The 26,813-nt window shown below is 45.0% G+C and overlaps 1 protein-coding gene across 1 annotated transcript in view; it reads left to right on the plus strand.

Annotated features, from left to right (window-relative positions):
- The first annotated feature begins 241 nt into the window (after positions 1-241).
- Positions 242-26,813, plus strand: part of LOC138638916 (zinc finger protein 665-like) — a 54,322-nt gene continuing 27,750 nt past the window's right edge. The window contains exons 1-2 of the mRNA XM_069728664.1: positions 242-364; positions 17,085-17,237. Coding sequence (XP_069584765.1) covers positions 242-364; positions 17,085-17,237 — 276 coding nt within the window. The remainder of the gene's footprint in view (positions 365-17,084; positions 17,238-26,813) is intronic.

The following is a 26,813-nucleotide window of genomic DNA, read 5'->3' on the forward strand; positions in this document are numbered from 1 at the left end:
GGGAATCTCCGCAGTGCGGCCGCACTTGTCTGCACTGACCTCTGGAGGCTGCGGGAAGTCACTACAGCTGATCACATGGTGGTGACGTCATCACCCGGCGAGTAGCTGTAGTGACTAATTGCAGCCTCAAGAGGTCAGTGCAGAACCTAACCCTACAGAGCCCCGCCCCGTGATCACATGGTGCTGACGTCACCACAAGACCTCCACTACCACGTCCTGCAGAGCCCCGCCCCCTGATCACATGGTGCTGACGTCACCGCAGGTCCTGCAGGTCTCGCAGCGCAGTGGGTGCCGCTATTGTCTCTGGTGTCAGCCGCCGCACACAGGACGTCTTCACACGGCTGCGGCCTCTCTGCGGTATCAGGTGAGGTGACAGCAGCCAGGACTCGGGCGCAGCTCTCACACAGTCTGTGCAGTCATGGCTTCCTCTCTCTCAGGCACAGAGTGGCCGGTTGTCCGGTGTTCTGCTCCCTCCCTGCAGTCTGTGTGTCCTCCCCGCGGTCCGCACACTGTCAGGACGGAGGCTCCGCCCCCTTGTCTCCTCTGGAGGGACCGCCCCCTTGTCTCCTCTGGAGGAGGGACCTGTCTGTCCTCACACGGAGGGACCGCCCCCTTGGCTTCTCTGGAGATTGTACCTGTCTGTCCTCACACGGAGGGACCGCCCCCTTGTCTCTGGAGATTGTACCTGTCTGTCCTCACACGGAGGGACCGCCCCCTTGTCTCCTCTGGAGGAGGGACCGCCCCCTTGTCTCCTCTGGAGGAGGGACCGCCCCCTTGTCTCCTCTGGAGGAGGGACCGCCCCCTTGTCTCCTCTGGAGGAGGGACCGCCCCCTTGTCTCCTCTGGAGGAGGGACCGCCCCCTTGTCTCCTCTGGAGGAGGGACCGCCCCCTTGTCTCCTCTGGAGGAGGGACCGCCCCCTTGTCTCCTCTGGAGGAGGGACCGCCCCCTTGTCTCCTCTGGAGGAGGGACCGCCCCCTTGTCTCCTCTGGAGGAGGGACCGCCCCCTTGTCTCCTCTGGAGGAGGGACCGCCCCCTTGTCTCCTCTGGAGGAGGGACCGCCCCCTTGTCTCCTCTGGAGGAGGGACCGCCCCCTTGTCTCCTCTGGAGGAGGGACCGCCCCCTTGTCTCCTCTGGAGGAGGGACCGCCCCCTTGTCTCCTCTGGAGGAGGGACCGCCCCCTTGTCTCCTCTGGAGGAGGGACCGCCCCCTTGTCTCCTCTGGAGGAGGGACCGCCCCCTTGTCTCCTCTGGAGGAGGGACCGCCCCCTTGTCTCCTCTGGAGGAGGGACCGCCCCCTTGTCTCCTCTGGAGGAGGGACCGCCCCCTTGTCTCCTCTGGAGGAGGGACCGCCCCCTTGTCTCCTCTGGAGGAGGGACCGCCCCCTTGTCTCCTCTGGAGGAGGGACCTGTCTGTCCTCACACGGAGGGACCGCCCCCTTGTCTCCTCTGGAGGAGGGACCGCCCCCTTGTCTCCTCTGGAGGAGGGACCGCCCCCTTGTCTCCTCTGGAGGAGGGACCGCCCCCTTGTCTCCTCTGGAGGAGGGACCGCCCCCTTGTCTCCTCTGGAGGAGGGACCGCCCCCTTGTCTCCTCTGGAGGAGGGACCGCCCCCTTGTCTCCTCTGGAGGAGGGACCGCCCCCTTGTCTCCTCTGGAGGAGGGACCGCCCCCTTGTCTCCTCTGGAGGAGGGACCGCCCCCTTGTCTCCTCTGGAGGAGGGACCGCCCCCTTGTCTCCTCTGGAGGAGGGACCGCCCCCTTGTCTCCTCTGGAGGAGGGACCTGTCTGTCCTCACACGGAGGGACCGCCCCCTTGGCTTCTCTGGAGATTGTACCTGTCTGTCCCCACACGGAGGGACCGCCCCCTTGGCTTCTCTGGAGATTGTACCTGTCTGTCCTCACACGGAGGGACCGCCCGCTTGTCTCCTCTGGAGGAGGGACCGCCCCCTTGTCTCCTCTGGAGGAGGGACCGCCCCCTTGTCTCCTCTGGAGGAGGGACCGCCCCCTTGTCTCCTCTGGAGGAGGGACCTGTCTGTCCTCACACGGAGGGACCGCCCCCTTGTCTCTGGAGATTGTGCCTGTCTGTCCTCACACGGAGGGACCGCCCCCTTGTCTCCTCTGTAGAAGGGACCGCCCCCTTGTCTCCTCTGGAGGAGGGACCGCCCCCTTGTCTCCTCTGGAGGAGGGACCTGTCTGTCCTCACACGGAGGGACCGCCCCCTTGGCTTCTCTGGAGATTGTACCTGTCTGTCCTCACACGGAGGGACCGCCCCCTTGTCTTATGTGGGCGTTTTCATTAAGCAGCACCTCACAATGTGTTTTGGGCCATTTCTGTCCTGTCGCCCCTAAGGCTACTTTCACACATCAGGTTTTTTTTTTCGGGCACAATCCAGCAAGTTTAAAAAAGATAAAAAATAAAAAAAGACGGATCCATTTCGGATTGCGCCTGATCGCCTCACGTTTCATCTGTTTTTTTCCGGATCCGTTCTAATAGTCGTTTTAGGCAGACGGAGAAAACGTCCAGATGAACGTTTTTTCATCCAGCGAAAAAAAGCGCACGGTGATGGCTCCTCTTCTGGCTCCGGCGCCTCCTTCCTGTAATCTGCTGCCCACAAGTGATCTGCTCGCTCCAGATGAGGGCGCTCTACCGCTGTGTACGGTGCTCGGGTCACGTCTCTCCCCGCGGGTCCCGGCCTCCTGTGATGACAACATTGTGTCTGCTTTATAAGCAGCTGACTGACACTGAATGCTGTTATGTAGTCAGTGAGTTACACCCGGACCCTTCTAGTTATACCCCCTAGAGCATATGGGGCCACATATTACACCCATACCCGTCACCAGTGACTCTCCTAGTTATAGTCCTATGAAGCACAGGGGACCACATTTTATTACACGGGGATACACCGCCATCACTACTGTAATGTCCTATACGTAATCCTCCCAGACACGAGGATACACCGCCATCTCTACTGTAATGTCCTATACGTAATCCTCCCAGACACGAGGATACACCGCCATCACTACTGTAATGTCCTATACGTAATCCTCCCAGACACGGGGATACACCGCCATCACTACTGTAATGTCCTATATGTGGTCCTCCCAGACACGAGGATACACCGCCATCACTACTGTAATGTCCTATACGTAATCCTCCCAGACACGGGGATACACCGCCATCACTACTGTAATGTCCTATATGTGGTCCTCCCAGACACGAGGATACACCGCCATCACTACTGTAATGTCCTATACGTAATCCTCCCAGACACGGGGATACACCGCCATCACTACTGTAATGTCCTATACGTAATCCTCCCAGACACGGGGATACACCGCCATCACTACTGTAATGTCCTGTACGTGATCCTCCCAGACACGGGGATACACCGCCATCACTAATGTAATGTCCTATACGTGATCCTCCCAGACACGGGGATACACCGCCATCACTACTGTAATGTCCTATACGTAATCCTCCCAGACACGGGGATACACCGCCATCACTACTGTAATGTCCTATATGTGGTCCTCCCAGACACGAGGATACACCGCCATCACTACTGTAATGTCCTATACGTAATCCTCCCAGACACGGGGATACACCGCCATCACTACTGTAATGTCCTATATGTGGTCCTCCCAGACACGAGGATACACCGCCATCACTACTGTAATGTCCTATACGTGATCCTCCCAGACACGGGGATACACCGCCATCACTAATGTCCTATACGTGGTCCCCCCAGACACGAGGATACACCACCATCACTACTGTAATGTCCTATACGTGATCCTCCCAGACACGGGGATACACCGCCATCACTACTGTAATGTCCTATACGTGGTCCTCCCAGACACGAGGATACACCGCCATCACTACTGTAATGTCCTATACGTGGTCCTCCCAGACACGGGGATACACCGCCATCACTACTGTAATGTCCTATACGTAATCCTCCCAGACACGGGGATACACCGCCATCACTACTGTAATGTCCTATACGTAATCCTCCCAGACACGGGGATACACCGCCATCACTACTGTAATGTCCTATACGTGGTCCTCCCAGACACGAGGATACACCGCCATCACTACTGTAATGTCCTATACGTAATCCTCCCAGACACGAGGATACACCGCCATCACTACTGTAATGTCCTATACGTAATCCTCCCAGACACGGGGATACACCGCCATCTCTACTGTAATGTCCTATACGTGGTCCTCCCAGACACGAGGATACACCGCCATCACTACTGTAATGTCCTATACGTGGTCCTCCCAGACACGAGGATACACCGCCATCACTACTGTAATGTCCTATACGTGGTCCTCCCAGACACGAGGATACACCGCCATCACTACTGTAATGTCCTATACGTGGTCCTCCCAGACACGAGGATACACCGCCATCACTACTGTAATGTCCTATACGTGGTCCTCCCAGACACGAGGATACACCGCCATCACTACTGTAATGTCCTATACGTAATCCTCCCAGACACAAGGATACACCGCCATCACTACTGTAATGTCCTATACGTAATCCCCCCCCAGACACGAGGATACACCGCCATCACTACTGTAATGTCCTATACGTGATCCTCCCAGACACGGGGATACACCGCCATCACTAATGTCCTATACGTGGTCCTCCCAGACACGAGGATACACCGCCATCACTACTGTAATGTCCTATACGTGATCCTCCCAGACACGAGGATACACCGCCATCACTACTGTAATGTCCTATACGTAATCCTCCCAGACACGGGGATACACCGCCATCACTACTGTAATGTCCTATACGTGGTCCTCCCAGACACGGGGATACACCGCCATCACTACTGTAATGTCCTATACGTGGTCCTCCCAGACACGGGGATACACCGCCATCACTACTGTAATGTCCTATACGTAATCCTCCCAGACACGAGGATACACCGCCATCACTACTGTAATGTCCTATACGTAATACTCCCAGACACGAGGATACACCGCCATCACTACTGTAATGTCCTATACGTGGTCCTCCCAGACACGAGGATACTCCGCCATCACTACTGTAATGTCCTATACGTAATCCTCCCAGACACGGGGATACACCGCCATCACTACTGTAATGTCCTATACGTGGTCCTCCCAGACACGAGGATACTCCGCCATCACTACTGTAATGTCCTATACGTAATCCTCCCAGACACGAGGATACACCACCATCACTACTGTAATGTCCTATACGTGGTCCTCCCAGACACGGGGATACACCGCCATCACTACTGTAATGTCCTATACGCGGTCCTCCCAGAATGTCCTATACGTGGTCCTCCCAGACACGGGGATACATCGCCATCACTACTGTAATGTCCTATACGTGGTCCTCCCAGACACGGGGATACACCGCCATCACTACTGTAATGTCCTATACGTAATCCTCCCAGACACGGGGATACACCGCCATCACTACTGTAATGTCCTATACGTAATCCTCCCAGACACGAGGATACACCGCCATCACTACTGTAATGTCCTATACGTGATCCTCCCAGACACGAGGATACACCGCCATCACTACTGTAATGTCCTATACGTAATCCTCCCATACACGAGGATACACCGCCATCACTACTGTAATGTCCTATACGTGATCCTCTCAGACACGGGGATACACCGCCATCACTACTGTAATGTCCTATATGTAATCCTCCCAGACACGAGGATACACCGCCATCACTACTGTAATGTCCTATACGTGGTCCTCCCAGACACGGGGATACACCGCCATCACTACTGTAATGTCCTATACGTAATCCTCCCAGACACGAGGATACACCGCCATCACTACTGTAATGTCCTATACGTGGTCCTCCCAGACACGGGGATACACCGCCATCACTACTGTAATGTCCTATACGTAATCCTCCCATACACGAGGATACACCGCCATCACTACTGTAATGTCCTATACGTGATCCTCTCAGACACGGGGATACACCGCCATCACTACTGTAATGTCCTATACGTGATCCTCCCAGACACGGGGATACACCGCCATCACTACTGTAATGTCCTATACGTGGTCCTCCCAGACACGAGGATACACCGCCATCACTACTGTAATGTCCTATACGTGGTCCTCCCAGACACGGGGATACACCGCCATCACTACTGTAATGTCCTATACGTGGTCCTCCCAGACACGAGGATACACCGCCATCACTACTGTAATGTCCTATACGTAATCCTCCCAGACACGAGGATACACCGCCATCACTACTGTAATGTCCTATACGTAATCCTCCCAGACACGAGGATACACCGCCATCACTACTGTAATGTCCTATACGTGGTCCTCCCAGACACGGGGATACACCGCCATCACTACTGTAATGTCCTATACGTAATCCTCCCAGACACGAGGATACACCGCATCACTACTGTAATGTCCTATACGTGGTCCTCCCAGACACGGGGATACACCGCCATCACTACTGTAATGTCCTATACGTAATCCTCCCAGACACGGGGATACACCGCCATCACTACTGTAATGTCCTATACGTAATCCTCCCAGACACGAGGATACACCGCCATCACTACTGTAATGTCCTATATGTGGTCCTCCCAGACACGAGGATACACCGCCATCACTACTGTAATGTCCTATACGTAATCCTCCCAGACACGGGGATACATCGCCATCACTACTGTAATGTCCTATACGTGGTCCTCCCAGACACGGGGATACACCGCCATCACTACTGTAATGTCCTATACGTAATCCTCCCAGACACGGGGATACACCGCCATCACTACTGTAATGTCCTATACGTAATCCTCCCAGACACGAGGATACACCGCCATCACTACTGTAATGTCCTATATGTGGTCCTCCCAGACACGAGGATACACCGCCATCACTACTGTAATGTCCTATACGTGATCCTCCCAGACACGGGGATACACCGCCATCACTAATGTCCTATACGTGGTCCCCCCAGACACGAGGATACACCGCCATCACTACTGTAATGTCCTATACGTAATCCTCCCAGACACGAGGATACACCGCCATCACTACTGTAATGTCCTATACGTGGTCCTCCCAGACACGAGGATACACCGCCATCACTACTGTAATGTCCTATACGTAATCCTCCCAGACACGAGGATACACCGCCATCACTACTGTAATGTCCTATACGTAATCCTCCCAGACACGGGGATACACCGCCATCACTACTGTAATGTCCTATACGTGATCCTCCCAGACACGGGGATACACCGCCATCACTACTGTAATGTCCTATACGTAATCCTCCCAGACACGAGGATACACCGCCATCACTACTGTAATGTCCTATACGTGATCCTCCCAGACACGAGGATACACCGCCATCACTACTGTAATGTCCTATACGTGATCCTCCCAGACACGGGGATACACCGCCATCACTACTGTAATGTCCTATACGTAATCCTCCCAGACACGAGGATACACCGCCATCTCTACTGTAATGTCCTATACGTGGTCCTCCCAGACACGAGGATACACCGCCATCACTACTGTAATGTCCTATACGTGGTCCTCCCAGACACGAGGATACACCGCCATCACTACTGTAATGTCCTATACGTGGTCCTCCCAGACACGAGGATACACCGCCATCACTACTGTAATGTCCTATACGTGGTCCTCCCAGACACGAGGATACACCGCCATCACTACTGTAATGTCCTATACGTGGTCCTCCCAGACACGAGGATACACCGCCATCACTACTGTAATGTCCTATACGTAATCCTCCCAGACACAAGGATACACCGCCATCACTACTGTAATGTCCTATACGTAATCCCCCCCCAGACACGAGGATACACCGCCATCACTACTGTAATGTCCTATACGTGATCCTCCCAGACACGGGGATACACCGCCATCACTAATGTCCTATACGTGGTCCTCCCAGACACGAGGATACACCGCCATCACTACTGTAATGTCCTATACGTGATCCTCCCAGACACGAGGATACACCGCCATCACTACTGTAATGTCCTATACGTAATCCTCCCAGACACGGGGATACACCGCCATCACTACTGTAATGTCCTATACGTAATCCTCCCAGACACGGGGATACACCGCCATCACTACTGTAATGTCCTATACGTAATCCTCCCAGACACGAGGATACACCGCCATCACTACTGTAATTTCCTATACGTAATACTCCCAGACACGAGGATACACCGCCATCACTACTGTAATGTCCTATACGTGGTCCTCCCAGACACGAGGATACTCCGCCATCACTACTGTAATGTCCTATACGTAATCCTCCCAGACACGGGGATACACCGCCATCACTACTGTAATGTCCTATACGTGGTCCTCCCAGACACGAGGATACTCCGCCATCACTACTGTAATGTCCTATACGTAATCCTCCCAGACACGAGGATACACCACCATCACTACTGTAATGTCCTATACGTGGTCCTCCCAGACACGGGGATACACCGCCATCACTACTGTAATGTCCTATACGCGGTCCTCCCAGAATGTCCTATACGTGGTCCTCCCAGACACGGGGATACATCGCCATCACTACTGTAATGTCCTATACGTGGTCCTCCCAGACACGGGGATACACCGCCATCACTACTGTAATGTCCTATACGTAATCCTCCCAGACACGGGGATACACCGCCATCACTACTGTAATGTCCTATACGTGATCCTCCCAGACACGAGGATACACCGCCATCACTACTGTAATGTCCTATACGTAATCCTCCCATACACGAGGATACACCGCCATCACTACTGTAATGTCCTATACGTGATCCTCTCAGACACGGGGATACACCGCCATCACTACTGTAATGTCCTATATGTAATCCTCCCAGACACGAGGATACACCGCCATCACTACTGTAATGTCCTATACGTGGTCCTCCCAGACACGGGGATACACCGCCATCACTACTGTAATGTCCTATACGTAATCCTCCCAGACACGAGGATACACCGCCATCACTACTGTAATGTCCTATACGTGGTCCTCCCAGACACGGGGATACACCGCCATCACTACTGTAATGTCCTATACGTAATCCTCCCATACACGAGGATACACCGCCATCACTACTGTAATGTCCTATACGTGATCCTCTCAGACACGGGGATACACCGCCATCACTACTGTAATGTCCTATACGTGATCCTCCCAGACACGGGGATACACCGCCATCACTACTGTAATGTCCTATACGTAATCCTCCCAGACACGAGGATACACCGCCATCACTACTGTAATGTCCTATACGTGGTCCTCCCAGACACGGGGATACACCGCCATCACTACTGTAATGTCCTATACGTGGTCCTCCCAGACACGAGGATACACCGCCATCACTACTGTAATGTCCTATACGTAATCCTCCCAGACACGAGGATACACCGCCATCACTACTGTAATGTCCTATACGTAATCCTCCCAGACACGAGGATACACCGCCATCACTACTGTAATGTCCTATACGTAATCCTCCCAGACACGAGGATACACCGCCATCACTACTGTAATGTCCTATACGTGGTCCTCCCAGACACGGGGATACACCGCCATCACTACTGTAATGTCCTATACGTAATCCTCCCAGACACGAGGATACACCGCATCACTACTGTAATGTCCTATACGTGGTCCTCCCAGACACGGGGATACACCGCCATCACTACTGTAATGTCCTATACGTAATCCTCCCAGACACGGGGATACACCGCCATCACTACTGTAATGTCCTATACGTAATCCTCCCAGACACGGGGATACACCGCCATCACTACTGTAATGTCCTATACGTGGTCCTCCCAGACACGAGGATACACCGCCATCACTATTGTAATGTCCTATACGTGGTCCTCCCAGACACGAGGATACACCGCCATCACTACTGTAATGTCCTATACGTGGTCCTCCCAGACACGAGGATACACCGCCATCACTACTGTAATGTCCTATACGTAATCCTCCCAGACACGGGGATACACCGCCATCACTACTGTAATGTCCTATACGTGGTCCTCCCAGACACGAGGATACACCGCCATCACTACTGTAATGTCCTATACGTAATCCTCCCAGACACGGGGATACACCGCCATCACTACTGTAATGTCCTATACGTGGTCCTCCCAGACACGAGGATACACCGCCATCACTATTGTAATGTCCTATACGTGGTCCTCCCAGACACGAGGATACACCGCCATCACTACTGTAATGTCCTATACGTGATCCTCCCAGACACGGGGATACACCGCCATCACTACTGTAATGTCCTATACGTAATCCTCCCAGACACGAGGATACACCGCCATCACTACTGTAATGTCCTATACGTAATCCTCCCAGACACGAGGATACACCGCCATCACTACTGTAATGTCCTATACGTAATCCTCCCAGACACGGGGATACACCGCCATCACTACTGTAATGTCCTATACGTGGTCCTCCCAGACACGAGGATACACCGCCATCACTACTGTAATGTCCTATACGTAATCCTCCCAGACACGAGGATACACCGCCATCACTACTGTAATGTCCTATACGTAATCCTCCCAGACACGAGGATACACCGCCATCACTGCTGTAATGTCCTATACGTAATCCTCCCAGACACGGGGATACACCGCCATCACTACTGTAATGTCCTATACGTAATCCTCCCAGACACGAGGATACACCGCCATCACTACTGTAATGTCCTATACGTGATCCTCCCAGACACGAGGATACACCGCCATCACTACTGTAATGTCCTATACGTGATCCTCCCAGACACGAGGATACACCGCCATCACTACTGTAATGTCCTATACGTAATCCTCCCAGACACGGGGATACACCGCCATCACTACTGTAATGTCCTATACGTAATCCTCCCAGACACGAGGATACACCGCCATCACTACTGTAATGTCCTATACGTAATCCTCCCAGACACGAGGATACACCGCCATCACTACTGTAATGTCCTATACGTAATCCTCCCAGACACGGGGATACACCGCCATCACTACTGTAATGTCCTATACGTAATCCTCCCAGACACGAGGATACACCGCCATCACTACTGTAATGTCCTATACGTAATCCTCCCAGACACGAGGATACACCGCCATCACTACTGTAATGTCCTATACGTAATCCTCCCAGACACGGGGATACACCGCCATCACTACTATAATGTCCTATACGTAATCCTCCCAGACACGGGGATACACCGCCATCTGGACGGACAGGTCACACACAAGCATTATACCCCGAGGATGGAAACATTTCCTTCCTTGAATCACACAGTTGGGTTGTTGATTGACTTGCGTTTATTTATGAAAATAACAGAAATTTGGCGAAAATTTAGCAATTTTCCAACTGAGAGTTTTCATGCTTGTAAATCACAGAGAGATGTGATTATATTCTTATTATATATATATTTATAATATAGTAATATTCTTACTAAATAACATTTCCCACATGTCTACTTTACATCAGCACAATTTCGGGAACATATTTTTTTTTGTTAGGAAATTATAAGGGTTAAAAGTTTACCAGCAACTTCTTATTACTACATCAAAATCTTTTTTTTTTTTTTTTTTTTTGGAACCACATCACATTTGAAGTCACTTTGAGGGGTCTATATGACAGAAAACGCCACAATGTGACATAGTTTTATAAATTACACCCCTCCAGGTACTTAAAACCATTCAATAAGTTTATTAACCCTTCAGGTGCTTCACAGGAATTTTTGGAATGTGTAAAAAAAATTTTAACTTTTTTTCCCCCAAATATATATTTTGAAGGGGTAACAGAAGAAAATGGACCCCAAAATGTGTTGTGTAATTTCTCCCGAGTACGCCGATACCCCATATGAGGGAGAAAACTACTGTTAGGGCGCACAGCAGGGCTCGGAAGGGAAGGAGCGCCATTTCACTTTTTGAATGTAAAATTTGCTGGAACAATTGGCGGACGCCATGTCACGTTTGGAGAGCCCCTGATGTGCCTAAACAGTGGAAACCCCCCACATATGACACCATTTTGGAAACTAGACCCCTCAGGGAACTGATCTAGGTGTGTGGTGAGTACACTGAACCCTGAAGTGCTTCACAGAAGTTTATAATGTTGAACGGTAAAAATAAAAAAATCCGCACAAATGTTTTAGCCCAAAATTTAGCATTTCCATAAGGCTAACAGGAGAAATTGCACCATACAATTTGTTGTGCAATTTCTCCTGAGTACGCCGATACCCAATATGAGGGAGAAAACTACTGTTAGGGCGCACGGCAGGGCTCAGAAGGGAAGGAGCGCCATTTGACTTTTTGAATGTAAAATTTCCTGGAACTATTGGCGAACATCATGTCCGGTTTGGAGAGCCCCTGTTGTGTGTAAACAGTGGAAACCCCCAATAAGTGACCCCATTTAGGAAACTAGACCCATCAAGATATGTGGTGAGCACCTTGAACATCAAGGTGCTCCATAGAAGTTTGTAAGGTTGAGTTGAGAAAATACTACAATTACATTTTCCCCACAAAATTTTTTAGCCCCAAATTTAGCATTTTTGTAGGGTTATCAGGAGAAATTGCACCATAAAATTTGTTGTGCAATTTCCCCTGAGTACCCCGATACCCCATATGTGGGGGAATACTACACAGGCACAGTGCAAAGCTCAGAAGGGGAGAGGCGCCATGCTGGAGCTCAGATTTTACTGTTATGGTTTTAAGATGCCATGTCACATTGGTAGAGCCCCTAAGGTGCCAAAACAACAGAAACCCCCCAAATGTGAACTCATTTTACAAACTACACTCCCCAATGGATTCATCTAGGGGTGCAGTGATCACATTACCACCACGTGTGCTTGACAAAGTTTTATCCCATTGAGCGATGTAGAATAAATTACATTTTTACCACTAAAATGTTGTTTTAGCCCCAAGTTTTTAATTTTTCTAAGGTCTAATAGGACATTGGTTATTTTTTACAACAAACTGAGGTCCATTTTTTCCCTGAGTGGCCAATACCCTACATGTAATCGGGAAATATTTCTCAGGCGCAGAGCAAAGCTCAGAAGGGAAGGAGCGCCAGATTTTACTGTTGTGGTTTGCAGGTTCCATGACCCAATGGGAGAGCCCCTGAGGTGCCAGAACGGAAGAACCCCCCGTAAGGGACCCCATTTTACACACTAAACTTCTCAATGAATTCATCTAGGGGGGCAGTGATCATATTGATACCACAGGTGTGTCACAGAATTTTATACCATTGGGCAATGAAGAAAAAATAATTACATTTTTACCACCAAAATTTTGTTTTATCCCCAGATTTTACATTTTCACACAAGAAGTGGGTAAAAATGGCACCTGTGATAGTAGTCACAACTCACGAATAGTCCATGAGTCAGCAAAGTCAGACGTTGCAGGGTCAATGCCAGAAGAGCATGTAGTAAACCAAGGGAAAATAGGAAGTCGTAATCTGGTCACATGCCAGGGTCAGAATACCAGAGAACTAGCAAATGGGCAATAACAAACGGGAAGTCAGAACACGGTCCAAAGATCAGAAGCAGAAGATCAGAACTTACATCACAGAGTATAGGCGATCACACACCAGAGATAACAAGCTTTGGACTGGCAGTGATCTGGGCCAGACAACTCACCTAAATAGCAGGGCAATTACCAAGAACAGGGAGCACCTGTGGAAATCTCAGCACCTTCCAGTCAGATAGGTCAACCAAGCTGTCAATCAAAGCACCGACAGCTCAGCACGCCCCAGCACAGGACAGGATGACAGGGCTGTCCATCACTGAGTCCCAGACACTCTGAGCAGAGGAATCGTGACAGCACCAAAATTTGTCCCACAATTTCTCCTGAACGTGGCAATACCCCACATGTGGCTGTACAGTGCTACTTAGGCTACTTTCACACATCAGATTTTTGCCTTCAGGCATAATCTGGCGAATTTTAAAAAAAAATGGATCCGGTGAAAATTGTGAAAAACTGTTGCGCCAGATCCGTTTTTTTTTTTTTGCTGGATCCGTTTTTTTTTTTTACTGGTCATAGTTTGCACTTCCTGTTTCAGGGAAGGGGGGGAGAGAGAGAGAATGAATGGAAAAAGGAAAACTGGAGCTACGGGGGCATGCTTAGTGTAAAAATACCAGACCCGGTAGCCGGATCCCCTCATGTCACCTCACGTTCCATCCGTTTATCGCTGGAACCGTCGTTGTGCGTTTTTTTGCCTGACAGAAAAAACGTTCCTCTGTACGTTTTCTCCGTCCGCCGGAAAAATCATTTTTGACAGATCCGGCAAAAAACGGATGAAACGTGTGGCCATCAGGCGCAATCCGGCGCTAATACAACTCTATGAGAAAAAAACAGATCCGATGGAAAAAAAATGGATCCGTTTTTTTCAAAATTCGCTGGATTGTGTCTGACGGCAAAAACCTGATGTGTGAAAGTAGCCTTAGCCATACGGAGAGACCCAGGAGGAACAGAGCGTTATTTGCCTCCTGGAACCCAGATTTTCCTAGAACAGTTTGAGGACTCCATACACAGAGCCCCTAAGTGCTAGAAGAGCAGAATCCCCCCTCAAGTGACCCCATTTTGCAAATTATACCACTTTGGTAATTTATCTACAGGTATAGTGATGATTTTGACTCCATGGGTGTTTTCCAGAAACAAGCAGCAGTGGATGTTGCTAAGTGAAAATTGCAGACTGCTGTTGTAGTGACCAGTACGTTGTAGTGACCAGTACGTTGTAGTGACCAGTACGTTGTAGTGACCAGTACGTTGTAGTGACCAGTACGTTGTAGTGACCAGTACGTAGTAGTGACCAGTACGTTGTAGTGACCAGTACGTTGTAGTGACCAGTACGTTGTAGTGACCAGTACGTTGTAGTGACCAGTACGTTGTAGTGACCAGTACGTTGTAGTGACCAGTACGTTGTAGTGACCAGTACGTTGTAGTGACCAGTACGTTGTAGTGACCAGTACGTTGTAGTGACCAGTACTTTATGCCCAGTCCGTGCTTCTGGAGAAACGCACCCGTAAGTTAGGCAGCCTCTCATCACTACAGAAATGCCAAACATGAATGGTATATGTGGTTTAGTAGCGTGGAAGCCTCCCTATATTTAACAGATGACGGACCTGAGTGGGGACTTGCTTTTTTTGTAGATTGAGTGGAAGCTTTTGTTGGGAACATTTTGCATAACGGTTGGGATCACAGTTATCCAGTGCTCTACACTAAGCACTTATATCGGGGTTTCCATCTAAATCTTTGAGATGAAACCCCCAAGGGATCCATTCACTGTCATGAGGCAGCAGAGTTACTCTGGGCTCCATCTGGCCTCTGTTCAGCAGTGTCCTCCTTTCAGAATTGAACAAAACTGTAGCTGACGGCACTTTTATGCATTCCTAAAAAGACGGACACCGCCGAATCACAGGTCTTTTGGCGTCCACGGTGCCTCAATTTGCCTCATTATAGGGAATCTTCTGCCGGGGGGTTCTGTCTGAATCACGTATTTCAGAGATTTACACGGAGACTCCAGTGTAAGCGCTCAGCGCAGAGCGCAGGATAAATGTACGCCGAGCCTTACTGCGATCTTTGGGAGGCAGAATGGAAAAATGAACAGGACGTGAGAATTGGTTTTATTTATTTTTTACTCCATTCCTCGTGAGAAATACGTGATTAGGTGACTTTATTCTTCGGGTCGTGCGATTACAGCGATACCAGATTTACCGTATGTTTGGCTGCTGTCACACACTAAAAGATGTTTTTTTTATTGCGTAAACTAGTTTTTGCATCACCATATTTTGAGAGCTATAATGTTTACTTATTTTGGCCAACAGAGTCATGGGAGCGCTTGTTTTTTGCGGGAAGAGTTGTTGTTATTGGTAACATTTTCGGACACATTACTTTTTTTTTATCACTTTCTATTCTGATTTTTGGGAGGTAGAATGTACAAAAGCCAGCAATTCAGGATTTTTTTTGTTGTGGGCTGAAGGGGTTATGCTGTGTGTAGTAAAATTGATAGGGCAGCTTTATTCTTCGGGTCAGGACGATTACAGCAATTTCAAATTTTTTTATGTTTTGGCGCTTTTACACAATATAAACTATTTTATTGAAAAAATAATTATTTTTGCATCGCTTTCTCTGAGACCTATAACTTTTTTATTTTCCGCTGATGGAGCTGTATAGGGGCTCATTTTTGCAGGATAAGATGACGTTTTCAGCGGTACCATGGTTATTTATATCCGTCTTTCTTATCGCGTTTTATTCAACTTTTTGTTCGGCAGTATGATGATAAAGCTAGTGCGACAGTTTTATAGGTCGGGTCGTTGTGGACGCGACGATAGCAAATATGTGTACTTTTATTGTTTAAATATTTGTATGAAAAAAATATTTTTATGGATACTATCTTTTATTTTTTTTAAATATTAGTACAATTATTTAAAAAATGTATCTTTTCTTTTTTATCCTTTTACTTTCTCCCACTATGGGACAATCATTTTTTGCAGGCTGATCACTTGTATATCATGGGGATGCAGCAGCATACCTGTACTGTGCAAACTCAGCTCTGTGCTGAGAGAGAAAGTTGCTGATCATGCACTGCGCATGATGTAGTAACGTTACTAGCTCTGGTGACACGGCTGTTGTCATGACGACATTGGGTCACCATGGCAACGATTGGGACCAAGTGCCACGCCGAGGGGTCTCCAATCCGAAGGCATAGTTGCGGTCATCCCTCTGCTGACACCTGGAATGCTGCGATGGAATTAAAGTGCTGGGAGCCGTGTGTTACCGATCCTGGCACCCGATCAGCTGACACCCGGCTGCAATCGCTGGCACACAACCCGTCTGCCCAGACAATCGCAATGACGTAATAATCCATCCCTGGTCAAATAGGCTCAGGGCAAAGGGACAGATTATAAAGTCAGATGTCAAAAAAGAGGTTAATAATCTGTAAATGTCACTGTACAATGAGATCAGATCTGTATGTGACTGACGATGTCCTTGTATGATTTACAGCCTCCTGTCATAACGACACCGAAGAACCAGATCCATTCACACCACCAAGATTTATCCCCGAATGACGAACCAGACATGGACGAAGACGAGAACAACATTTCCAGAAGAATCATAGACTTCACCTTAGAGATCATCTCCCTGCTGAGCGGAGAGGTAAACTCTTCTATATTTCTATTATTATCTGCTGAGCGGAGAGGTAAACTCTTCTATATTTCTATTATTATCTGCTGAGTGGAGAGGTAAACTCTTCTATATTTCTATTATTATCTGCTGAGCGGAGAGGTAAACTCTTCTATATTTCTATTATTATCTGCTGAGTGGAGAGGTAAACTCTTCTATATTTCTATTATTATCTGTTGAGCGGAGAGGTAAACTCTTCTATATTTCTATTATCTGCTGAGTGGAGAAGTAAACTCTTCTATATTCCTATTATTATCTGCTGAGTGGAGAGGTAAACTCTTCTATATTTCTATTATCTGCTGAGTGGAGAGGTAAACTCTTCTATATTTCTATTATCTGCTGAGCGGAGAGGTAAACTCTTCTATATTTCTATTATTATCTGCTGAGCGGAGAGGTAAACTCTTCTATATTTCTATTATTATCTGCTGAGCGGAGAGGTAAACTCTTCTATATTTCTATTATTATCTGCTGAGTGGAGAGGTAAACTCTTCTATATTTCTATTATTTGCTGAGTGGAGAGGTAAACTCTTCTATATTTCTATTATCTGCTGAGTGGAGAGGTAAACTCTTCTATATTTCTATTATTATCTGCTGAGTGGAGAGGTAAACTCTTCTATATTTCTATTATTATCTGCTGAGTGGAGAGGTAAACTCTTCTATATATCTATTATTATCTGCTGAGTGGAGAGGTAAACTCTTCTATATTTCTATTATCTGCTGAGTGGAGAGGTAAACTCTTCTATATTTCTATTATTATCTGCTGAGTGGAGAGGTAAACTCTTCTATATTTCTATTATTATCTGCTGAGTGGAGAGGTAAACTCTTCTATATTTCTATTATCTGCTGAGTGGAGAGGTAAACTCTTCTATATTTCTATTATTATCTGCTGAGTGGAGAGGTAAACTCTTCTATATTTCTATTATCTGCTGAGTGGAGAGGTAAACTCTTCTATATTTCTATTATTATCTGCTGAGCGGAGAGGTAAACTCTTCTATATTTCTATTATTATCTGCTGAGTGGAGAGGTAAACTCTTCTATATTTCTATTATTATCTGCTGAGTGGAGAGGTAAACTCTTCTATATTTCTATTATTATCTGCTGAGTGGAGAGGTAAACTCTTCTATATATCTATTATCTGCTGAGCGGAGAGGTAAACTCTTCTATATTTCTATTATTATCTGCTGAGTGGAGAGGTAAACTCTTCTATATTTCTATTATTATCTGCTGAGTGGAGAGGTAAACTCTTCTATATTTCTATTATTATCTGCTGAGTGGAGAGGTAAACTCTTCTATATTTCTATTATCTGCTGAGTGGAGAGGTAAACTCTTCTATATTTCTATTATTATCTGCTGAGTGGAGAGGTAAACTCTTCTATATTTCTATTATCTGCTGAGTGGAGAGGTAAACTCTTCTATATTTCTATTATTATCTGCTGAGTGGAGAGGTAAACTCTTCTATATATCTATTATTATCTGCTGAGTGGAGAGGTAAACTCTTCTATATTTCTATTATCTGCTGAGTGGAGAGGTAAACTCTTCTATATTTCTATTATTATCTGCTGAGTGGAGAGGTAAACTCTTCTATATTTCTATTATCTGCTGAGCGGATAGGTAAACTCTTCTATATTACTATTATTATCTGATGAGCGGAGAGGTAAACTCTTCTATATTTCTATTATCTGCTGAGTGGAGAGGTAAACTCTTCTATATTTCTATTATTATCTGCTGAGTGGAGAGGTAAACTCTTCTATATATCTATTATTATCTGCTGAGTGGAGAGGTAAACTCTTCTATATTTCTATTATCTGCTGAGTGGAGAGGTAAACTCTTCTATATTTCTATTATTATCTGCTGAGTGGAGAGGTAAACTCTTCTATATTTCTATTATTATCTGCTGAGTGGAGAGGTAAACTCTTCTATATTTCTATTATCTGCTGAGTGGAGAGGTAAACTCTTCTATATTTCTATTATTATCTGCTGAGTGGAGAGGTAAACTCTTCTATATTTCTATTATCTGCTGAGTGGAGAGGTAAACTCTTCTATATTTCTATTATTATCTGCTGAGTGGAGAGGTAAACTCTTCTATATATCTATTATTATCTGATGAGTGGAGAGGTAAACTCTTCTATATATCTATTATTATCTGCTGAGCGGAGAGGTAAACTCTTCTATATTTCTATTATTATCTGCTGAGTGGAGAGGTAAACTCTTCTATATTTCTATTATTATCTGCTGAGTGGAGAGGTAAACTCTTCTATATATCTATTATCTGCTGAGCGGAGAGGTAAACTCTTCTATATTTCTATTATTATCTTCTGAGCGGAGAGGTAAACTCTTCTATATTTCTATTATTATCTGCTGAGTGGAGAGGTAAACTCTTCTATATTTCTATTATTATCTGCTGAGTGGAGAGGTAAACTCTTCTATATTTCTATTATTATCTGCTGAGTGGAGAGGTAAACTCTTCTATATTTCTATTATCTGCTGAGTGGAGAGGTAAACTCTTCTATATTTCTATTATTATCTGCTGAGTGGAGAGGTAAACTCTTCTATATTTCTATTATCTGCTGAGTGGAGAGGTAAACTCTTCTATATTTCTATTATTATCTGCTGAGTGGAGAGGTAAACTCTTCTATATATCTATTATTATCTGCTGAGTGGAGAGGTAAACTCTTCTATATTTCTATTATCTGCTGAGTGGAGAGGTAAACTCTTCTATATTTCTATTATTATCTGCTGAGTGGAGAGGTAAACTCTTCTATATTTCTATTATTATCTGCTGAGTGGAGAGGTAAACTCTTCTATATTTCTATTATTATCTGCTGAGCGGAGAGGTAAACTCTTCTATATTTCTATTATTATCTGCTGAGTGGAGAGGTAAACTCTTCTATATTTCTATTATCTGCTGAGCGGAGAGGTAAACTCTTCTATATTTCTATTATCTGCTGAGCGGAGAGGTAAACTCTTCTATATTTCTATTATCTGCTGAGCGGAGAGGTAAACTCTTCTATATTTCTATTATTATCTGCTGAGCGGAGAGGTAAACTCTTCTATATTTCTATTATTATCTGCTGAGTGGAGAGGTAAACTCTTCTATATTTCTATTATTATATGCTGAGTGGAGAGATAAACTCTTCTATATTTCTATTATCTGCTGAGTGGAGAGGTAAACTCTTCTATATTTCTATTATCTGCTGAGTGGAGAGGTAAACTCTTCTATATTTCTATTATTATCTGCTGAGTGGAGAGGTAAACTCTTCTATATTTCTATTATTATCTGCTGAGTGGAGAGGTAAACTCTTCTATATTTCTATTATTATCTGCTGAGTGGAGAGGTAAACTCTTCTATATTTCTATTATTATCTGCTGAGTGGAGAGGTAAACTCTTCTATATTTCTATTATCTGCTGAGTGGAGAGGTAAACTCTTCTATATTTCTATTATCTGCTGAGTGGAGAGGTAAACTCTTCTATATTTCTATTATTATCTGCTGAGTGGAGAGGTAAACTCTTCTATATTTCTATTATTATCTGCTGAGTGGAGAGGTAAACTCTTCTATATTTCTATTATCTGCTGAGTGGAGAGGTAAACTCTTCTATATTTCTATTATTATCTGCTGAGCGGAGAGGTAAACTCTTCTATATTTCTATTATCTGCTGAGTGGAGAGGTAAACTCTTCTATATTTCTATTATTATCTGCTGAGTGGAGAGGTAAACTCTTCTATATTTCTATTATCTGCTGAGTGGAGAGGTAAACTCTTCTATATTTCTATTATTATCTGCTGAGCGGAGAGGTAAACTCTTCTATATTTCTATTATTATCTGCTGAGCGGAGAGGTAAACTCTTCTATATTTCTATTATTATCTGCTGAGTGGAGAGGTAAACTCTTCTATATTTCTATTATTATATGCTGAGTGGAGAGATAAACTCTTCTATATTTCTATTATCTGCTGAGTGGAGAGGTAAACTCTTCTATATTTCTAATATTATCTGCTGAGTGGAGAGGTAAACTCTTCTATATTTCTATTATTATCTGCTGAGTGGAGAGGTAAACTCTTCTATATTTCTATTATCTGCTGAGTGGAGAGGTAAACTCTTCTATATATCTATTATTATCTGATGAGTGGAGAGGTAAACTCTTCTATATTTCTATTATTATCTGCTGAGTGGAGAGGTAAACTCTTCTATATTTCTATTATTATCTGCTGAGTGGAGAGGTAAACTCTTCTATATTTCTATTATTATCTGCTGAGTGGAGAGGTAAACTCTTCTATATATCTATTATCTGCTGAGCGGAGAGGTAAACTCTTCTATATTTCTATTATTATCTTCTGAGCGGAGAGGTAAACTCTTCTATATTTCTATTATTATCTGCTGAGTGGAGAGGTAAACTCTTCTATATTTCTATTATTATCTGCTGAGTGGAGAGGTAAACTCTTCTATATTTCTATTATTATCTGCTGAGTGGAGAGGTAAACTCTTCTATATTTCTATTATCTGCTGAGTGGAGAGGTAAACTCTTCTATATTTCTATTATTATCTGCTGAGTGGAGAGGTAAACTCTTCTATATTTCTATTATCTGCTGAGTGGAGAGGTAAACTCTTCTATATTTCTATTATTATCTGCTGAGTGGAGAGGTAAACTCTTCTATATATCTATTATTATCTGCTGAGTGGAGAGGTAAACTCTTCTATATTTCTATTATCTGCTGAGTGGAGAGGTAAACTCTTCTATATTTCTATTATTATCTGCTGAGTGGAGAGGTAAACTCTTCTATATTTCTATTATTATCTGCTGAGTGGAGAGGTAAACTCTTCTATATTTCTATTATTATCTGCTGAGCGGAGAGGTAAACTCTTCTATATTTCTATTATTATCTGCTGAGTGGAGAGGTAAACTCTTCTATATTTCTATTATCTGCTGAGCGGAGAGGTAAACTCTTCTATATTTCTATTATCTGCTGAGCGGAGAGGTAAACTCTTCTATATTTCTATTATCTGCTGAGCGGAGAGGTAAACTCTTCTATATTTCTATTATTATCTGCTGAGCGGAGAGGTAAACTCTTCTATATTTCTATTATTATCTGCTGAGTGGAGAGGTAAACTCTTCTATATTTCTATTATTATATGCTGAGTGGAGAGATAAACTCTTCTATATTTCTATTATCTGCTGAGTGGAGAGGTAAACTCTTCTATATTTCTATTATCTGCTGAGTGGAGAGGTAAACTCTTCTATATTTCTATTATTATCTGCTGAGTGGAGAGGTAAACTCTTCTATATTTCTATTATTATCTGCTGAGTGGAGAGGTAAACTCTTCTATATTTCTATTATTATCTGCTGAGTGGAGAGGTAAACTCTTCTATATTTCTATTATTATCTGCTGAGTGGAGAGGTAAACTCTTCTATATTTCTATTATCTGCTGAGTGGAGAGGTAAACTCTTCTATATTTCTATTATCTGCTGAGTGGAGAGGTAAACTCTTCTATATTTCTATTATTATCTGCTGAGTGGAGAGGTAAACTCTTCTATATTTCTATTATTATCTGCTGAGTGGAGAGGTAAACTCTTCTATATTTCTATTATCTGCTGAGTGGAGAGGTAAACTCTTCTATATTTCTATTATTATCTGCTGAGCGGAGAGGTAAACTCTTCTATATTTCTATTATCTGCTGAGTGGAGAGGTAAACTCTTCTATATTTCTATTATTATCTGCTGAGTGGAGAGGTAAACTCTTCTATATTTCTATTATCTGCTGAGTGGAGAGGTAAACTCTTCTATATTTCTATTATTATCTGCTGAGCGGAGAGGTAAACTCTTCTATATTTCTATTATTATCTGCTGAGCGGAGAGGTAAACTCTTCTATATTTCTATTATTATCTGCTGAGTGGAGAGGTAAACTCTTCTATATTTCTATTATTATATGCTGAGTGGAGAGATAAACTCTTCTATATTTCTATTATCTGCTGAGTGGAGAGGTAAACTCTTCTATATTTCTAATATTATCTGCTGAGTGGAGAGGTAAACTCTTCTATATTTCTATTATTATCTGCTGAGTGGAGAGGTAAACTCTTCTATATTTCTATTATTATCTGCTGAGTGGAGAGGTAAACTCTTCTATATTTCTATTATTATCTGCTGAGTGGAGAGGTAAACTCTTCTATATTTCTATTATTATCTGCTGAGTGGAGAGGTAAACTCTTCTATATTTCTATTATTATCTGCTGAGTGGAGAGGTAAACTCTTCTATATTTCTAATATTATCTGCTGAGTGGAGAGGTAAACTCTTCTATATTTCTATTATTATCTGCTGAGTGGAGAGGTAAACTCTTCTATATTTCTATTATTATCTGCTGAGTGGAGAGGTAAACTCTTCTATATTTCTATTATCTGCTGAGTGGAGAGGTAAACTCTTCTATATTTCTATTATTATCTGCTGAGTGGAGAGGTAAACTCTTCTATATTTCTATTATCTGCTGAGTGGAGAGGTAAACTCTTCTATATTTCTATTATTATCTGCTGAGTGGAGAGGTAAACTCTTCTATATTTCTATTATTATCTGCTGAGTGGAGAGGTAAACTCTTCTATATTTCTATTATTATCTGCTGAGTGGAGAGGTAAACTCTTCTATATTTCTATTATTATCTGCTGAGCGGAGAGGTAAACTCTTCTATATTTCCATTATTATCTGCTGAGTGGAGAGGTAAACTCTTCTATATTTCTATTATTATCTGCAGAGTGGAGAGGTAAACTATTCTATATCTCTATTATTATCTGCTGAGTGGAGAGGTAAACTATTCTATATCTCTATTATCTGCTGAGTGGAGAGGTAAACTCTTCTATATTTCTATTATCTGCTGAGTGGAGAGGTAAACTCTTCTATATTTCTATTATTATCTGCTGAGTGGAGAGGTAAACTCTTCTATATTTCTATTATTATCTGCTGAGTGGAGAGGTAAACTCTTCTATATTTCTATTATTATCTGCTGAGTGGAGAGGTAAACTCTTCTATATTTCTATTATCTGCTGAGTGGAGAGGTAAACTCTTCTATATTTCTATTATTATCTGCTGAGTGGAGAGGTAAACTCTTCTATATCTCTATTATCTGCTGAGTGGAGAGGTAAACTCTTCTATATTTCTATTATTATCTGCTGAGTGGAGAGGTAAACTTTTCTATATTTCTATTATTATCTGCTGAGTGGAGAGGTAAACTCTTCTATATTTCTATTATTATCTGCTGAGTGGAGAGGTAAACTCTTCTATATTTCTATTATCTGCTGAGTGGAGAGGTAAACTCTTGTATATTTCTATTATTTTCTGCTGAGTGGAGAGGTAAACTATTCTATATTTCTAATATTATCTGCTGAGTGGAGAGGTAAACTCTTCTATATTTCTATTATTATCTGCTGAGTGGAGAGGTAAACTCTTCTATATTTCTATTATTATCTGCTGAGTGGAGAGGTAAACTCTTCTATATTCTATTATTATCTCCTGAGTGGAGAGGTAAACTCTTCTATATTTCTATTATCTGCTGAGTGGAGAGGTAAACTCTTCTATATTTCTATTATTATCTGCTGAGTGGAGAGGTAAACTCTTCTATATTTCTATTATTATCTGCTGAGTGGAGAGGTAAACTCTTCTATATTTCTATTATTATCTGCTGAGTGGAGAGGTAAACTCTTCTATATTTCTATTATTATCTGCTGAGTGGAGAGGTAAACTCTTCTATATTCCTATTATCTGCTGAGTGGAGAGGTAAACTCATTTATTACCTTATAGTAGTGTTGGCAGCAGATCCTCCCCCTATAAATGTGTCATGACCACATTTTTTGCTTCAATTTTTTTTTTAATTTCCTCCTCTAAAACCTAGGTGTGTCTTATGGTCTGGTGCATCTTATAGTCTGAAAAACACGACACATACAAACATATATGAAACAGATATATCAGCCGCATTGTAAATCCTCCTGCACTTCCTCCACTATGGTACCTTGTGTGCTGTGTCGCTGTCCTCATAATTTTATGAACACTCACCATTGTGGTGCCGTGCAGGAGGACAGAAACACGAACCAGTGAGCGCTCTCATTAGTCCGATGAGGAAATGTTCTTTGGTGAGCGTCTTCTCTTCCTGATTGACACTCCTCCTTTTTCAATGCCTGAACTCGACCCTGGGTATCCACATTATTATGAGTGGGAGTGTCGAGCATCACCACGCCTGTGACTACACATCATTTAATGCTTAACTATCCAGACGTCTATTCTCAGTATGCAAGGAGTCATAAGGTACCTTCACACTAAACGATATCACTAGCGATCTGTGACATTGCAGTGTCCTCGCTAGCGATATCGTTCAGTTTGACACGCAGCAGCGATCAGGATCCTGCTGTGATGTCGTTGGTCGGGGCTAGAAGGCCAGAACTTTATTTGGTCGCTGGCTCTCCCGCTGACATCGCTGAATCGGCGTGTGTGACACCGATTCAGCGATGTCTTCGCTGGTAACCAGGGTAAACATCGGGTTACTAAGCGCAGGGCCGCGCTTAGTAACCCGATGTTTACCCTGGTTACCAGCGTAAACGTATAAAAAACAAAGGCTTCATACTTACCTACCGCTGTCTGTCCCCGGCGCTGTGCTTTCCTGCACTCACTGTGAGCACAGCGGCCGGAAAGCACAGCGGTGACGTCACCGCTCTGCTTTCCGGCCGCTGTGCTCACAGCCAGTACAGAGAAGCACAGCGCCGGGGACAGACAGTGAAGGTAAGTATGAAGCGTTTGTTTTTTTTTTACTTTTAGGATGGTAACCAGGGTAAACATCGGGTTACTAAGCGCGGCCCTGCACTTAGTAACCCGATGTTTACCCTGGTTACCGGCATCGTTGGTCGCTGGAGAGCGGTCTGTGTGACAGCTCTCCAGCGACCAAACAGCGACGCTGCAGCGATCCGGATCGTTGTCTGGATCACTGCAGCGTCGTTTAAGGTACCTTCACACTAAACGATATCGCTAGCGATCCGTGACGTTGCAGCGTCCTCGCTAGCGATATCGTTCAGTTTGACACGCTGCAGCGATCAGAATCCTGCTGTGATGTCGTTGGTCGGGGCTAGAGGGCCAGAACTTTATTTCGTCGCTGGATCACCCGCTGACATCGCTGAATCGGCGTGTGTGACACCGATTCAGCGATGTCTTCGCTGGTAACCAGGGTAAACATCGGGTTACTTAGCGCGGCCCTGCGCTTAGTAACCCGATGTTTACCCTGGTTACCAGCGTAAAAGTAAAAAAAACAAACACTACATACTTACCTACCGCTGTCTGTCCCCGGCGCTCTGCTTCTCTGCACTCCTCCTGCACTGACTGTGAGCGTCGGTCAGCCGGAAAGCAGAGCAATGACGTCACCGCTGTGCTTTCCGGCCGCTGTGCTCACAGCCAGTGCAGGAGGAGTGCAGAGAAGCAGAGCGCCGGGGACAGACAGCGGTAGGTAAGTATGTAGTGTTTGTTTTTTTTACTTTTACGCTGGTAACCAGGGTAAACATCGGGTTACTAAGCGCGGCCCTGCGCTT

Source organism: Ranitomeya imitator, chromosome 5, assembly GCF_032444005.1.
Source record: "Ranitomeya imitator isolate aRanImi1 chromosome 5, aRanImi1.pri, whole genome shotgun sequence".
Lineage (NCBI taxonomy): Eukaryota > Metazoa > Chordata > Amphibia > Anura > Dendrobatidae > Ranitomeya > Ranitomeya imitator.